We start from the raw sequence: 17890 nt of genomic DNA on the forward strand, positions 1-17890 counted from the left end.
GAATAATATGAATACTACAATAACTTGTATTCTTTTTCACAGATTTTCTTTCAGCAAAGCCGGTAACATATTCATTCTTTAACCTGCTTTTATTCACTGTAGCACCCAAACCTACCTCTCCAGATGTTCTTATGATGAGCGTGAAAGATGCTCCAACAACTGCTCTGGATACTGAAGCAGTTCGAAACCCAGATCCCCTCCGTCCCCTAAACACTTCTGATACTGAAGTGATGAGTTCTGGGGCTGAGCCTGAGAGCTCCATCCTGGAAGTATTGGGACACCTCACAGTCAATGTGTCTTCCAGCGGCTTAAGCCTGGCGTGGTCGGCGCCTGACGAGGCTTTTGAAAGCTTTTTGGTGGAGCTCAGTGCTCCATCAGGGCCAACAGAGGCTCATGTAACCACACTTCCAGGAGGTGTGAGAAAGGCTGAAATAGAGGGATTGTCCCCCTCCACAAAATATAATATTACAGTTCAAGGGCTGGTGGAAGGGAAGCGGTCTTTACCTCTCACAGTTTTTGCTACTACAGGTACATGGAGCTAATATTTCTTCTTTTGTAGGCATTTACCACCACCCATCATCATCATCATCATCCCATCCATTGACTTTTTATGTTCTCATATTTCAGGATGATTACACAAACTGTTGCTGTTTTATTGTAAAATACATTCATCTTTTTTCCCTTACATTCCTTTGCTTTACTTTTTTCATGGCGGAGTATTGGGGCCACAAAAAAAACGAGCAAGATTTGGATTCATATTTCCAGAAAAATCCCTTACATTTAAATAATAATAAAGTCTTAAACTTTTAAGATCAAAGTCCTGATATTTTTAGGGAAAACATTTTATTTCAGGAAGATAGTTAGATAGATATTTTTTAGAAAAGAATGACACCATATTTAAAAATGAAAGTCAAAATGTTTTGAGAATAAGTTATTATTTCTAGATGAAATGCATAATATTTTAAGAAAATTGCGAAAATGTTTAAAGTAAAAAAATATTATAACTTTTTTCTGGTGATTTTTCAACTTTGTTTCTGTTTTAGTTTGACTTCCTAAAATCTAAAACACTTGTTTTATATATCAGTGGCCTGATAAAAATGTGCCTTTAAAAGCTTTTTGAGAGATTTACAATCCAATGCCATTCCGTTGACCCGCTCTGATCTGTCTATCTAGCAGAGGAGCTGGAGCCCATGGTGGGGAACCTCACCATCTCTGACATTACATGGGACGGCTTCACTGCGTCCTGGAGCCCCATGGGGGGGGAATTTGAAAGCTTTGTCATTGAGGTAACAAACTTGGATAATTTCGAAGAGAGCCAGAACCTCAGTCTGTCCGGAGACGCTTTCAGCCTGGGCCTCTCCGGACTCAACCCCAACACCAGCTACATGGTTGGCCTGTTTGGGATGTATCAGGGCTCCTTCCTGGAACCCGTGTACACTGAAGCCACCACAGGTACCTGCAACTTGCAGCGTTGCAGTGTTTTTGTCCTTTAACTCTTTAACTTCCACTCTTTCCTTTTTCTGGGTTTTAACTTTCTATTTTAGTCTGTGAAGCATACACTGACACTAGAACCTCTGTGGACCATCCACACCTCGCTGCATGAAATCAGAACAACCTAATAACCTAATTCTGTGTTTTTGTCATCTTAACCAACATGCCGTGAACCATTCTTTACCCTCCAGCCACTGTTTCTGTCTAGCTGGGAGAGGGCAGGGTGATGGACCCATGCCGCATCACTGAGCAAAGCAAACGCCCCTCAAATGTTCGCCCTTACCCCGAACGGCTCCCTCCATCCCAGTTACAAAAGTGCATGAAGCCCCCTCCCCCACTCCCTCTACCATCCCCTGCATTGTGGTGAGGTTTGACGCTGATGTGCTGCAATGATTGCAAAAGCAAAAGCAATAACTTTCACCACCACACGCCTGTCACACCATGACAGCGTGACCATCTCATTTCATCCCATCAACACTCAGTCAGTGTATAATTGATTAACCTTGAGGGATCATTTGCTCATGTATGTGCACGTGCATTTTAGTGAGTTCATTTAGTCTTTGTGAAATAGTTTGTAGAGTTTGATGCAGAACGTCAAAGTAAATATCCTTATTTCCTTTTGAACTACTAGGTGGCAAATAATTCAATCTTAATCAAGACCGGTATTAAGGTAAAAAGCTAATAATATAATGTGAGGTTAACAGTAATGCCACATTGTTTTACATCTAAAGATGGGCTATTTTATCTGCTGCATGTTTGCAAAGCAACTGACTGATTTGTGACTGCATGGAAAAGAAAAAGTGTAGCTGTCCTCTTTGAATTGCTCTGGTGCAACATTATGCAGAATTTGTCTTGTTCATAATGTTAGGACATCAGCTGCATGATCAGACCTCCCTGTACATGCATGACAAATTATTTTTAATTTATACTATTCAATTTCTTCCTTCGCCATATTTTCAATTTTTGATCAACACTTTTAAACTTCAGTAATCTTCAGCTAGTTTCCCTTTGCCATTAAATGTTTCTATTATCAGTTTTTCAATAAAAGCAATAGGCGTAACTGATTCAAATTCAAGCTCCTAAGTTAATGTTGATGGCAGAATAAAAGCATGTATTTCATCTTTTAAGCTTCAGGAATAACAACTTGGAGGGTGGTGAGTTGTCTGTAACGCTATACACAATTCTATCAAACCAACCATTTCCTACTTGAATCTGAATGTATTCTGCAAAAATATTGCAAAACAAAATGAAAAACTAATAATGATTTCTCTCTTTAGTGCATCTACCAGTGCTTGGAGAGCTTTATATCTCTAATTTAACATCAGAGAGCTTTTCAATCTCCTGGAACGGCACTGATGGCAAATTTGATGGTTATATCCTGGAGATAATTGATTCTGATTGGCTAACGGAGCCAAAGGAATATAACATTTCCCACAATGCAAAGTCCCATGATGTCAAAGGGCTCAGGCCCACCACTGACTATGTAGCCTACTTCTATGGGACATACAAGGGATCCCGAACAAGTGCTGTCAGTATTGTTGCATCAACAGGTATTTTGATTTATTTTATTACAAAGGAAAGGGTTCAATATTATTAGTTTTTAAATATTCTTATTTGCACTTTAAAGTTGAGTTGGGCCTGCTTTAATATAGACTCAAACATGCTTTCTATGTCAATAAATGAATATATCTTATATTTTTCTCTCCCCTTGTAGCTGAAGAGCCTGATTTGTCCAGGCTAGTTGTTTCAAACATTACCTCAGACAGATTTTCTCTGTCGTGGCGGACAGGAGAGAAGGCTTTTGATAACTTTATAGTAGAAGTCAGAGAGTCTGCTTTGCCCTCGCAGGCAATGGGGCGCGCTCTGCCCAGAGACGTGCACTCCACAGTCATGGCCGGGCTCAAAGCCAGCACAAGCTACGACATAAAACTGTACGCCAGCGCTGGTGGCCAGAACACACAGCCCCTGTTTGAAGTAGCTACAACAGGTACCCCTCACATGTAGGCCTGTCATGATAACTACTTTTGTTGGACGATATTGTAAAAGTCAACTTTATTGCCAATGTGTGATCCAAACAGGGAAATCAAAATGCTATTTCCCACCATCCCAAAAAAGACAAATTTAGGAAGATATATAATTATTGCCGTTAAATAATAACAATATTGTGAAAATTATTACTGTAACATATTCTACATTACTGGATTATGTAGAAAATATCAAGGTGATGTCATTACTGTATATCATACCATTTTTAAAGAAAGTAATTATCGTGACAGGCCTAATTATTTGCTTTCTTTTACACTTCATCCACATCCAACCACATTGTGATTTAGCAGCACAACATAACTGAAAGGCTGTGTTTCCTTCTGTTCAGAGGACGTCCCACTGTTGGGGCCCCTAGCTGCTTCATCCGTGAGCCCACATAACCTCAGCCTGTCCTGGAGCACTGTGTCAGGTCACTTTGATGGCTTTGTTATCCGGGTCAGTGACCCTGAGCAGCAGTCTGATACACTGGAGTTCAGACTGCCTCGTGACGGCCGTGACTTAACGGTCTCTAGCCTGATGGATGCCACAGGCTATGATATTGAACTGTATGGTATCTCTCATGGGCGCCAAACTGCCACTGTATTAACCCACGCCGTCACAGGTACGACGTATTTTACTCATATCTTAAACTCTCTTCAGTTGGTTTTTGATCAGGTTTTTCATAAAAACTCTTAATGGAATTAAGTATGTTTTGGTCTCCTGCTATACCAAAATGACTATCTTAATGCATTTCAGGCCTAGGATCCACAGATAACACAAAGTCCTGCATTAAAAAACATCACCGGATTATTATACAGTACTTGTTAGCCAGAACTGTGGTAAGATGCAGCAACACTTATAGCCATTAGATGACTGTGATTTGCTGTGTCCTTTTTGTACTAGACCTTGTTGTCTTCACTACTCGTGATCAACGGCTTTAAGCATCTTTAACATCTGAGAAATATCAGCGTTATTGCTGTACATTTTTGCTTATTTTCACCCTTTTGGTTTTGTGGCTCCAGACAGGATGTGGAATTTCAAACGACAGGTTACATACTTTTTTTTAGTCATTTTTATATATTGTAGAACTACATAAAACTTTATGATGCATGCGAAATTTGCCCTTAATGTGTTTTGGCCCTCAATTTCAGAGGTATTCAAATCTGATTTTCACATCTTAAACTTCATTTTGCCTCATTTAAAACTCAAAAAAAGGAACAGCTTTTATTATATGCTTTTGCAACCATTGCACACATTATCCACCTAATAGGAAATTGTTCCCCTTCCCACATGTGTTCCCTTCTCACAACAAAAAAATCAAACCCACTCCTCTCCAGCGCCTTTGCCTAGAGTGGAGAACTTGAGCATTTCCAGAATCACCCCCTACGGCTTCCGTGTGTCGTGGGAGGTGAAGCAGCAGGAGGCTTTAGCACCCTCTAGTGGCGGCTTCAGGCATTTTCAAATAGTGGTGACAGACTCCGGCTGGCTGCTGGAGCCTCAGGAGTTCACTGTGCCGGGAAACCAAAGTCACCTGGACATCTGGGGCCTCATCACCGGCATAGGCTATGAGGTCAGGCTGACCGGGGTGTCAGAGTCAGGGCTCCTCTCTCGGCCTCTCACTACAGTGGCTGTGACAGGTAGTCAGAAGCCAGAAGTACCTATTCTGAAGTTTCACCATTACAACTTGGCAGCTGGCATCATTTGTTTATATAAATTGTTTGTGTTTATATAAACTATAATACTGGAAGATTTGATTTAACAAAATGTGCTTGGGGATGATACATTTGGTAAACTGCCATGTTTTCAATGGTGAGGCTTCAGCTCCTGTACTGTTTGTCTAATCCTAACTCGTATTTAAAACAAATCTTTTTCAGAATGATCTCACCTTTCTTCTGTTTTTTAAGCATTTGCTTCGTCACCGGGGGAAGAGATGTGGACCCCCGCCTGTTTTCTTCTTAACTCGAAAATATGAGCAAGCAAATTTGCTTGTTTTCATATTTTAAAAGTGTTTTCCTTCAGATTTCTGATTGGTGCTACACAGACGTCTTTGGGCGTCTTTTTAAAGTAACTCCCACCATGCTGCTAACTCATGCTGGTTTCTTTATCTGACTGGAGTGACTATCACAAAAGGATCAGACTTAGGAAAACACTGATTAATCAACAAGACATTCTCGGCATGAAATGTCAGTTGATTTATTTTCTCTTCTCATTTGTTTCGTCGTCTTTGAATGCACTGAATGCCTCGAGGCTGGCCTTGAAGACGCATGGGGACCTTGTCTCAACTGGGGTTTGCGAAATCAAACAAATCCTTTAGAGCCTTTAAAGGACTTTGACCCTGTTAACTGACATAAATAAAGGTTTACAAAAAGTATCTTGTCTTTTCAATTCCCCCAAGCCTTTGTAGCCCGTGTGCTGTGGTTTTAACTTGTTTACACTAACGGACGCCTCAGCATGTCGGATTGGTGACAAAAAGGCTGGAATATAACCCTGTCTTCCACCTGGACACCTTCTTGCCTGATTGCCTACTTCTTCCATACTTCAGAATTTGATGAATATTTCTGGGAAAACTTCAAAACTTCTGCATCGTTTTCCCCCTGTCTAATCAGAGGCTGAGCCGGAGGTGGAGCATCTTTTTGTGTCGGACACCACGGCTGAAGGTTTTCGTCTGTCATGGACGTCTGATGAAGACTTGTTTGACAGATTTGTGATCAAAATAAGAGACAGTAAAAGACTAGCCCACCCTCACGAGTACAGTGTCCGCGGTGATGAAAGGACCACGGTTCTAACTGGACTCCTGAGTGGCACCGAGTATGAAATAGAGCTTTCCGGTGTCACATTGGATCGACGCTCACAACCTATTTTCGGGGTTGCTCAGACAGGTATATAAAACCACAGCAGTGTGCCGTTTAAGACTAACTACTAAACCTTGTTGTGTGTGATCTGCTGCCTGATGACTGAAACCACAGTCCAACTAAAAATCTGTATTCCTCATATTTAGGCTTAACTCCATGTCCAATGGAATGGTCTTTTGGGATCTTTCATGTTTCTTCTATTTACGCAGTGTTACTAGCCATATTTCCTTCACCTAAATAACCTTTCTTCTGCTTATCTGTCTGCACACTTCTATTTGTACTTTTCTAGGCCTCAGTACTCCAAATGGACTGAGCTTTTCTGAAGTGATGGACTCCTCAGCTGTGGTCCACTGGTCCATGCCTCGCTTTCCAGTGGATAACTACAGAATCACCTACGTGCCCTTTGAAGGAGGTAAGAGGTCAATCTGTGTTTTTCTGTTTCTATAGATCATGACGGATATAAATCAGTATTTCGGGTCTAGATTTGAATGTATTTACCTTGTTTAATCTTGTTATTTGATACTGAAATTATAGTTTACGGCAGTTTCAAGATTCAAGGCTTTTATTGTCATTTGTACATAGCTACAGTGTAGTTATGTCAATGCACTTAGGTCACAGGCTGCACCAACAGTGCAACACAATAAAACAGATAAAATAGTGCAAGTAAATACAAATAAATCGAAGTTGAAGGACATTTAGCCTTGTTAGTGGCATGGCTCTTGGGAGTGTGGACTGTCAATCCACCATTTTGGTGGAGGCTGAAACATCTCAAGAACTATCCCATGGATTGCAATACACTGTAGTGAATACATTCTACAACAGAGCTTAGTTATAGATAGAAGAATAGGTAAACCGTCAAATCCATGGACAGTATGTTATTTGGTTATTATTGCAGGACCCATATTTTGTTGTGTATCGCCTGCAGGAAGCCCGCTGATGGTGACTGTGGATGGCGACGTGTTCGAGGCTCTGCTGCCCAATATGAGCCCTGGCAGAAAGTACCAGGTGACTGTGAGTGCTATGAAGGGCCTGGAGGAAAGTGACCCCAACACTGACACTGTCATCACAGGTTGGCTTCTTCGTCTTCTTCTTTTTTAAAACACTTGTGCGTTCCTGTCTGTTGATGACGTTGGAGTTGGTTCGTGGAAAATGTAATTGTTCTTGTTTGTGTGTCCTGCAGCTCTGGACAGACCTCAGGGCCTGACTGCAGCTAATGTCACTGACACGTCCGCCCTGCTGCTATGGCAACCGTCTGTCGCCACTGTGGATGGCTACATCATTACTTACAGTGCTGACTCGGGTGTGTCTCTGTTCTCATTTATTTATATAGTACATGCAATATCCTGTCATTTAGTCAAGAAGCAGAATTAGTTCATTTTTAATAATTAATTCCTTACATTTTATTATTATAGCGCTTTTTTCAATGACTCAAAGACCCATCTATGCTAATAGATCGTTTTTAATATATTTACCAGAATGAGGAAATGGCACAACCTTTGTTCTCATTAGTTTAAATGATTTAAATGCCGTACAGAAGTATTTTAGGACAGACTTTTACATCGTCATGATTTTTGAAAAATAAGTACAAATGCATTCTACAGTATCATTTGTTTTTTTTAATGCGGTTTACTTACTTTTTTATTGATATTGAATTGATTCTACTATATTACTATCGTTATGCACATTGGTCTACTTTTCCCAAAACTGTAATGAAACATATAGTACATACATACATACTACATACAGACTATAGTACATACATCTTTTATATATCATGAGAAAGTTCACTTTACAGCCAGTAATAGTTTTTATCAATATAAAAAAACGATTGAACGAGTCCAAAGGGTTTTCTAAACATACAACCTATGACTAATTTAGATGTATTCTGATGATGTGATTTGGATTATTGATGTGGGTGTGTCCTTCCTCTCAGTGTCCCCCGTGGTGGAGCATGTTTCTGGGAACACGGTGGAGTTTGAGATGGGCTCTCTGGTTCCTGCAACCCACTACACCGTTGGAGTTCACGCTATGAGAGACACCCAGAAGAGTGACTCTGCTGACACTGACTTCACCACCGGTGGGCTTGTAGAGAGAGAACACGTGTAAACATGATTGTCTATCTTGAAGGAATGCTAAATCCACGGTGTGATTTTGTGTTTTCAGATGTGGATCCTCCTCGTGATCTGAGGGCTATTAACGTCCAAACTGACGGTGCGACTCTCACATGGAAACCTCCGCAGGCGGCAGTGACTGGCTACACTCTCACCTTTGACTCTGCTGATGGCGTAATCAGGGTGTGTACATTACTGACGACACTGAGGGTTTTGGGTTTAAACAAACACAACTTTAGACTGCGTACACTCACTGTTACTGAGGTTTTCCAAAGCACACCATCAGGTGTTCGATTCATTTCTACATTCTTGGCAGCTATTGTTTTTCTTCTCACCTACCTCTCAGGGATCCTGTAATAATCACTCAAAGAAAAGCAGAACATATTTTTACTAAGGTGTCCATCATGATTCAAGAAATGTCTGACATGTTATAACAATATTCCTTCAAAAATTAAAATGCGCTTAAATCCTTTATAAACAGGTGTGTAATATCTGGTATGGATTATGAGTCACAAGGTCATATGACTATTGAAAAGAAACAAGACTTTTCCATGAAAATCTTGGACTCAAATCTTTAGTCTAGTAATCCTAAATGCCGAGTCTAGAAATGCTGTTGATACAAAAATAATGAAGGCTTTTCAATACAAATCAGCAGAATTTTTACAACAGAATAACTCTAAAATCCTAGAAGAAGGCGTGTCCTACTTGTCCAGTGTTGCATTTATTTTTGTTTTCCATACAAAAATGAAATGATGTATATGTTTACATATTGCAGTCAACTCTCCAGTATGGTCTTGCTCTCTGTAAATGTTTTTTTCTCAATGTGTGTGCACGGATTCAGGAAGTGGTGCTCAGCCCGACAGCGTCCTCTTATAACATGGCTCAGCTCACCGACTCCACAGAGTACAATGTGAAACTCCAGGCCATCGCTGGACCCCAGAGGAGTCGTCATGTGACCACCGTCTTCACTACCAGTAAGGACCGAAAGAAACACGTGCATGCTAACACTGTCTCCCTTTTGTTTGTCATTATTCTTCTAAAAAGTGACGTCATTGATGGTATTCTTGTAGCAGTTTTTTTTTTAAAGCAACCCACCCTGCACTTTGAAATATATTACCTTTCCTAGCGCAGATTCCTTCCCTTCAACCTGATACTGCACCTGTGATTATGTTTCTTTCTGTGTCATAATGGAAAAACCTTTTATTTTTCCGTTCTTCTCTTTTTCAAAACCTTCTTTCTTTCCAAAGTCCATACTCACTCACGACACTGTATACTGTCTTGAAGGTTATCCTGCTAAGATGTCTTTTTAATGTGTGCTGCCAGTTGGACAGTTGTACAGACACGCTAAAGACTGCGCTGAGATTTTTCTGAACGGAGAGACGACCTCTGGGCTGTACACCATCAGCGTGGGAGGAGAGGAGAGCCAGCCCATCCAGGTCTACTGTGACATGACCACAGACGGAGGAGGCTGGATGGTGAGTGACTCAGCCTGCTGGACTCCATTCAAAGGCACTTTTGCAACCTAGACTGGCAAACAAATCATATTGAGAGAAACAGTCATATTTAATGCAATAAAGGCATAAAATGCTGCTTTCAGACTCTCAAACGTTTCCCAGATTTTTTCTGTTTTATAATATTAAAATAAAAATCTTTGGGTTTTGGAATGGCAAAACAAGACATTGAGAAACTAGGATGGACATTCCTCACCGTTTCCTTTTTATAGGCATGACAAGGCACGTTTATTTATAAAGCACATTTCAACACCATGCAATTCAAAGGGCTTTTTAAAAGATCATTAAAACATTGAGACATAGTGCAAAAGAAAGAGCTTATAAAATTACATTTAGAAAAAGTCACTAAAACAATAAAAATGAAAACCAGCGATATAAAATAACCAAATATAAGTCCAGTGTATGATATGAAAAACAATTGTTTAATCTAGAAAGCAATCAGCAGTTTAAACCATAATGAAGATAATTGATCATTCCAGCTGTAAAATGACATTGAATCTGATATTATCAAACTGGCTGTTTTCTCTAACAATGATAATCAGAAACCATGGTGACCTTTGTTGTTCTTTGTTATGATTTGTTATGATTATGACTGTTGTGACACTCTGGCCAACGTCTCCAGGTTTTCCTCAGACGGCAGAATGGAAATCTGGAGTTCTTCAGGAACTGGAAGAACTACACTGCTGGCTTTGGAAACAGGAGCGATGAGTTCTGGCTGGGTACGAGCTCCCGTCTTCGAGTCATCTGTCTGTCTTTCTCTTCTTAGTCAGTACCGTCACAACTCACACATATTATATTCCTCCAGGTCTTTCCAACCTTCATAAAATCACAAATTCTGGCCATTATGATCTGCGAGTGGACATGAGGGATGAAGGAGAATCGGCCTACGCTCAGTACGACAAGTTCACGATTGCAGAACCAAGAACCCGCTACAAAGTCTACATGGGAGCGTACAGTGGAACAGCAGGTGGGTATTAGTTTAAAGGATAAGATTGTCTTTTTGTGGATTATACCTATTTGAGTTCACCAATGGTAGTTAGAAGAGAAAGTCATTCCTCTCTAATGTCTGTCGAGTAAACAGTAGAAGCTGAAAACAGGGCAAAAAGTGGCGTGAGGAAAGTCACCTACCAGCGTCATTAAAGCTCATTTATTAACACTTTATATCTTGTTCGGTTCATTTGTAAAATAAAGAACTACAAATTGGGTTACAAGCGTACATATAGTATGGCACACACATCTTTGTATAACCAAACCGTTATAGTTTTACACCTCAAGTTTTTAACAAATTAACTAAACGAGATATAACGTGGATATTTAGTAGACAGATTGTGTTTCTCCATTTGCATTCTCTATGCTTAACTAGGCTAATAGTTCATATTCAGCAATACATTCTTGAAGGTTTCCTTTAGCAAAGGCCTCTATAACACAATTAACTCAATCTTATCAGACTGCTTCTAATGAATAAACTCCCGTTCACATGAGCTGTGTGTTGATATGTTCACCAGGGGACTCCATGACGTACCACCAGGGTCGACCTTTCTCCACCTACGACAACGATAACGATATTGCTGTCACCAACTGCGCCTTGTCCTACAAAGGAGCCTTTTGGTATAAAAACTGTCATCGTGTCAACCTCATGGGGAAATATGGGGATCTCAGTCACAGTAAGGTACGTGTGTTTTATTCAAGTCTCATGTTGTCGCTTTCTTGATAAGGGAAACATTTAAAAAAGATTTGCGACATTAAACATTGAAGGTAAGAAAAGGAAAGTATTGTAAATTGTTCAGTCAACATTTTTGTTAAGGTTTACAAGTCAGTGGTCCTTCAACAGGGGGGCTATCTACCCCTAGTTCTTTGTACTGGCGTTATAACTTGCTATTCAAAGTATTTTAAATCATAACATTGTATTCTCTGATTTAAAATACGGTATTTTCTTACATTTCTGAAAGGAAATGGGTGATCTACATCAAATATTCCACACTCTTCCCAACATTTCTGACTTTTTTGGAACTGTTAGCTGTTAGGAGTTGTTAAGAAACAAATCAGATATGTATTTGTGTTGGATGTACGGTGCAGGGGAACAGCTGACATGGCAGATATGTCTCTATTGAAGGCCTTTGTACCATGATATGCGTTCTTTTTGCAGGGGATCAACTGGTTCCACTGGAAGGGCCACGAACACTCAATTGAATTTGCAGAGATGAAGATTAGGCCGGCTAACTTCAGAAATGAACGATCATAGACTTGTGTGAACCCCCTCCTCATCTACACCCCATCAGTCATCAATACAAATGTTTAATAAAAATACTCACGAGACAAAAGACAATCACACTGTATGTAATTGCATTTTGGCTGTGAGACATGAACATGGCAACATTTCCACCAAAGAAGCAAACAGTGTTTTGTACAGCCATCCCAGACTGGCACTGTATTTGAAGGCAGCGCTAAGTCTGATGAGCGTGAATGGACATGCACCACATGTGTTATTTGGATAAACATCTGTAGTGAGGAATTCATTGTAAAAGTGTGTAAATGCATCCACTGATCAGCAACATGTCAAAGGCACATAGTCAGAAACACACCCCACAAGACATTATGTATAAATGTTGAATCAGTTACATCCCTCTGTCAGATATTGACCAGGATAAATGAAGACAATGATACATCATATTTAATATACTGAAAGATAAACGTATGTATTTAATGTAAAACCAAGAGACCGCTTGGAGACCACTAATGCCACTACATTCATATTTAAATGTTTAAAGAAAGATGCTCTGTAACCTTCAATAAAAATAAAAATGATAGTTTGATAAAAGTCTGTGTGAGCTGTTCTTTTAATTTTCTTTTTTATTCCTTGCCAGCAGATGGCAGTGTGTACTCTCTAAAAGCTCGATGTAATGGATTGTATGTTGCTGCCTAGTGTATTTAGAAGTGTGTTTTACAGAGAAACCAACTATGAAGTGTCAAAATAATTGGCCTTTAAAAGCAGCAAAATAAGTCCTTTGGAGGGTATTAAAGACTTTATTTAAATGCAACACTTTTATTTTAATGTAAAAAATGTATGTGGTGTTTAAAAAAGTCTTACATTTTTCAGGTCCAAACTAAGTTAAGTGCACATTTTAATTCAAAAGAAAATCGGTTAAATTCAAGTTATTTGTATTTATTAAACATGTGTGCAACAGGGTAGCATGATGAAGTGTAAAGTATAATTTTCTGGATTATACTTGGGTATTTTATGCATTTATTTCATAGTGACCCCACTTACTGGCTTTGGAGCAGCCTAAAATGTCTGAGCCAGGATCCAAAGTTCAGTTTAAAATCAGGGTTATCTTTCTTTTTTTGCAAGTGGAGCCTATTGTGCAAGCTGCACCAAGTTTAAATAAATCAATATGTTTACTTTTCAGTTGTCATCCAATCCAAGTATTGCATTGCTCAACAAAGACAGAAATAAGAGTTTTAAAAGAGCCATGATTTAATTCAATATTCCGATCTAAGTGTCCTACTTGTGTTGTATTTTTAGTCATGTTAGTCTTGAACAGGTCACGGTGTTCAGATCCTATCTCAAGTTGGATTTCATCTGCAGCAACATGTCCTCTTTGCACACGTCTCTGTTTGTTTGTTTTGCAGACCAGTTTAATGGGGACATGTTGGCCTTTTGCATCCGATCCTCCTGGGGGTCAGTGTGCATGTTTGGTCCTGTCATAATCGCAGCAGAGGTTTTTTGAATATTTTCGTGCTGTTCAGAGAAGCCTGACACACTCAGCTGTCGAAGGATTAGGGTGTTGGAACATTTAGTTGGAATATGACAATGAGGAATGAGGAGAATGAGGCTGGCATGGAGCGGGGAGTTTTCCCCATGAAGGTTTAGAAATAACTGTTGGCCTGGATTTCTACCTATGCAAATTGCTGTGATCAAATTTCATCCTGAGACGTTTCTAAATTAGGACCCTGAGGTCAAGAGTCAAGTGTGTAATAAAGCCCCCCAGAGTAACAGTACTCTTAGAAATCCCAAGTCTACCCCTCAATGTTGAGAAGGAGATTATACAATTGCCTGACACTCATGTTCGTCAAAATCAGCTCAATATTCCCCCTGACCCCGATCACCTCCTGTTGATAAGAGCCGATAACAGCACATGTTAAGAGATTATTAGTAGTGTGAGGGGTTAACTTGGTGAGATAACTCCAAATCAAGGAACCAGAGAACGAATCAAGGAAATGGCTAGATTTTAGGTTGCTAATGTGTTTAGACCCGTGTCTGTTGGTGGTTTGCCAACACTTTGGTTGAAACTGAAATATCTCCACAAATATTTGATTGGTTTGAATTGTGTGCATCCGGGCCCGGAGGATGAATGACTTTGATGATCATCTTTTAAAGAAAAAAGATTATCTTGCCCCACTAGCAGGTTCTCATTTGGATTTGATTTACGTCACGTTTGGTTCAGCATTCATGATCCCCAGAGGATGAATAATATAAAGGTTAATGATCCCTAACTCTTCATAGCGTCCATCATCAGATCAAAACTTGCATTTCTATTTTGTGTTTTTATATCACCAGAACTACTGACATTTACATCAGCCTCATCTCTAATTCATCTCTAATTCGTGTTTCAAATGCTAATTTGAAACCAAATTTTAAAAAAAAAGTAGTTGCAGCTTTTGCTCCTTAAAGGTGGGGTAGGTAAGTTTCAGAAACCGGCTCGAGATACACTTTTTGTTATATTCCATGGAATGCTCTTAACATCCCGATAGCAATGAATATCTTAAGTGCTTTGACAAAAATCCATAATAAAATGTCATCTGTAGAAGCCGTAATACTGTAAAAAGTACAACCAATTGGATGGCCTACCTGCCTGTCAGCCTTCCATCGGGGCACAAACTTATCTCGTGCCCTCATTGGTCATGTGCGCGTTCGTGTGTGTTGGAGGAGGGGCTCTGTAAGGAAGTGGCAGATTTTCTCCGGTTGTGTATTTTCAAATTCTAGCGCACTCGAGCTGGTTTCTCAAACGTACCTACCCCACCTTTAATATTGAACTCACTAAATTCAAGGTTTAATTATTAGTTATCTAAAACAGGGTTGTACAATGTGTAAATTACTAAGTGTTTTTTGATTTATTTAATTTTTATTTTCTTGTGCATGTTATTCCTTTATTTGCTAGTGAAAGTGGAGAGAATCCTACAGGAAATGTGGTGAATTATAGTTCATTAATCATCCTGGAGAGCAAAAGCACTTGTAGAAACCTGCTGAATAACAGTTACACTGAACAAAAATATAAATGCAACACTTGTTTTTGCTCCCATTTTTCATGAGATGAACTCAAAGATCTAAAACATTTTCTATAAACACAAAATAACCATTTCTCTCAAATATTGTTCACAAATCTGAACAAATCTGTGATAGTGAGCACTTCTCCTTTGCCGAGATAATCCATCCCACCTCACAGGCGTGGCATATCAAGATGCTGATTAGACAGCATGATTATTGCACAGGTGTGCCTTAGGCTGGCCCCAATAAAAGGCCACTCTGAAACGTGCAGTTTTATCACACAGCACAATGCCACAGATGTCGCAAGTTTTGAGGGAGCGTGCAATTGGCATGCTGACAGCAGGAATGTCCACCAGAGCTGTTGCCCGTGAATTGAATGTTCATTTCTCTACCATAAGCCGTCTCCAAAGGCGTTTCAGAGAATGTGGCAGTAAATCCAACCGGCCTCACAACCACAGACCACGTGTAACCACACCAGCCCAGGACCTCCACATCCAGCATGTTCACCTCCAAGATCGTCTGAGACCAGCCACTCGGACAGCTGCTGCAACAATCGGTTTGCATAACCAAAGAATTTCTGCACAAACTGTCAGAAACCGTCTCAGGGAAGCTCATCTGCATGCTCGTCGTCCTCATTGGGATCTCGACCTGACTCCGGTTCGTCGTCGTAACCGACTTGAGTGGGCAGATGCTCACATTCGATGGCATCCGGCACGTTGGAGAGGTGTTCTCTTCACGGATGAATCCCGGTTTTCACTGTTCAGGGCAGATGGCAGACAGCGTGTGTGGCGTCGTCAGTGTTGGGAAAGTTCACTTTCTACATGAACTAGTTCAGTTCACAGTTCACAAATTTTAAAATGAACTAGTTCAGTTCATAGTTCATAATTCAAAATGTTGAACTAAAGTTCATGGTTTCAAAAATGAACTAATTTATAGTTATTTTTTCAATACGTTGCTGCGAGCTATTATTTGTCTCCTGTACGATGTTAATGGGATTTGGGTGGTAGTGGATCTGTTTTGGCTCTCTTTTTTATTCGCCACTCGCACATACCTTGAAAGGCTAGTCGTGTGCTTATTCTCAATGTGCCGTTTAAGGTTTGCTGTCGACGTCGTCGATGTACGGACTTGCTTTTTCAAACCGGGCGGAGACAGTTTACAGGCAAACGTTAGATTTTTTCCGTCTGAGTCAGTACTGACTTTAACGTAAAACTCTTTTAAATGCTCATACGCCGACGCCGTAGAGTCTGACTCTGAGCGAGTGCTGCTGCAACTGCTCTCGGCTTCGTCCATACTAATTCATTCATTCATTCAATGCTAGCCAGTTCCGCGGTTCTCAATTACGTTCATCTAGCGGAAATACAGTACGTTCAGTTCACGTTAGCCCAAAATATGAACGCGTTCATGAACGATCGTTCATTGAACGCGTTCAGGTACATCACTGGGGGTCGTGTGGGTGAGCGGTTTTCTGATGTCAATGTTGTGAATCGAGTGGCCCATGGTGGTGGTGGGGTTATGGTATGGGCAGGCGTATGTTATGGACGACGAACACAGGTGCATTTTATTGATGGCATTGTGAATGCACAGAGATACCGTGACGAGATCCTGAGGCCCATTGTTGTGCCATTCATCCACGACCATCACCTCATGTTGCAGCATGATAATGCACGGCCCCATGTTGCAAGGATCTGTACACAATTCCTGGAGGCTGAAAACATCCCAGTTCTTGCATGGCCAGCATACTCACCGGACATGTCACCCATTGAGCATGTTTGGGATGCTCTGGATCGGCGTATACGACAGCGTGTTCCAGTTCCTGCCAATATCCAGCAACTTGGCACAGCCATTGAAGAGGAGTGGACCAGCATTCCACAGGCCACAATCAACAACCTGATCAACTCTATGCGAAGGAGATGTGTTGCACTGCGTGAGGCAAATGGTGGTCACACCAGATACTGACTGGTTTTCGGACCCCCCCAGACCCCCCCAATAAAGCAAAACTGCACGTTTCAGAGTGGCCTTTTATTGTGGCCAGCCTAAGGCACACATGTGCAATAATCATGCTGTCTAATCAGCATCTTGATATGCCACACCTGTGAGGTGGGATGGATTATCTCGGCAAAGGAGAAGTGCTCACTATCACAGATTTGTTCAGATGTGTGAACAATATTTGAGAGAAATGGTTATTTTGTGTACATAGAAAATGTATTAGATCTTTGAGTTCATCTCATGAAAAATGGGAGCAAAAACAAAAGTGTTGCATTTATATTTTTGTTCAGTGTACATATATATATTTCCTAGAGGCTGATGTATCCTTCCCTCAGCAGGCTTCAGCTGAAAGTGGGACCTGCCTTAATTCATGTGAACCAAAATTAGTCAACAGTTCTAGGAACTGACATGGTGTTGCTACACGTTGTGATACTCTCAGTATTTGCATACTGTTATATCATTGTTTACACAAAGAGCTGCCTCAAATGTACACAGCCAACTCTCCTGCTGTTGCAACGAACTACAGAAAATCTTTAAACAGTCTGTTTCCATGCAGTTAAATAACGTTTTATATGTTTTGTGCATTGTCATGTTTATTAGGGTGCTGTTTCCCCAGCATGCTACCATACAGAAAAGGGGTTCTTAAGT

At 40.4% G+C, this 17890-nt stretch overlaps 1 protein-coding gene across 3 annotated transcripts in view; it reads left to right on the forward strand.

The window, feature by feature from the left end:
• Window positions 1-12316, forward strand: part of LOC117455746 (tenascin-like) — a 30330-nt gene extending 18014 nt beyond the window's left edge. The window contains exons 12-29 of one of the 3 annotated variants that reach the window (XM_034095289.1): window positions 103-528; window positions 1177-1452; window positions 2769-3041; window positions 3206-3478; window positions 3866-4138; window positions 4854-5153; window positions 6123-6395; window positions 6658-6780; window positions 7294-7437; window positions 7549-7668; window positions 8302-8445; window positions 8532-8662; window positions 9321-9453; window positions 9803-9954; window positions 10613-10709; window positions 10796-10957; window positions 11496-11659; window positions 12137-12316. In XM_034095289.1, the coding sequence (XP_033951180.1) occupies window positions 103-528; window positions 1177-1452; window positions 2769-3041; window positions 3206-3478; window positions 3866-4138; window positions 4854-5153; window positions 6123-6395; window positions 6658-6780; window positions 7294-7437; window positions 7549-7668; window positions 8302-8445; window positions 8532-8662; window positions 9321-9453; window positions 9803-9954; window positions 10613-10709; window positions 10796-10957; window positions 11496-11659; window positions 12137-12232 (3560 nt within the window). In that variant the 3' untranslated portion in view covers window positions 12233-12316. The remainder of the gene's footprint in view (window positions 1-102; window positions 529-1176; window positions 1453-2768; window positions 3042-3205; window positions 3479-3865; window positions 4139-4853; window positions 5154-6122; window positions 6396-6657; window positions 6781-7293; window positions 7438-7548; window positions 7669-8301; window positions 8446-8531; window positions 8663-9320; window positions 9454-9802; window positions 9955-10612; window positions 10710-10795; window positions 10958-11495; window positions 11660-12136) is intronic. The other 2 variants (XM_071205035.1, XM_034095290.1) reach the window with 2 other exon arrangements.
• The last annotated feature ends 5574 nt before the right edge of the window (window positions 12317-17890 follow it).

Source organism: Pseudochaenichthys georgianus, chromosome 12, assembly GCF_902827115.2.
Source record: "Pseudochaenichthys georgianus chromosome 12, fPseGeo1.2, whole genome shotgun sequence".
NCBI lineage: Eukaryota > Metazoa > Chordata > Actinopteri > Perciformes > Channichthyidae > Pseudochaenichthys > Pseudochaenichthys georgianus.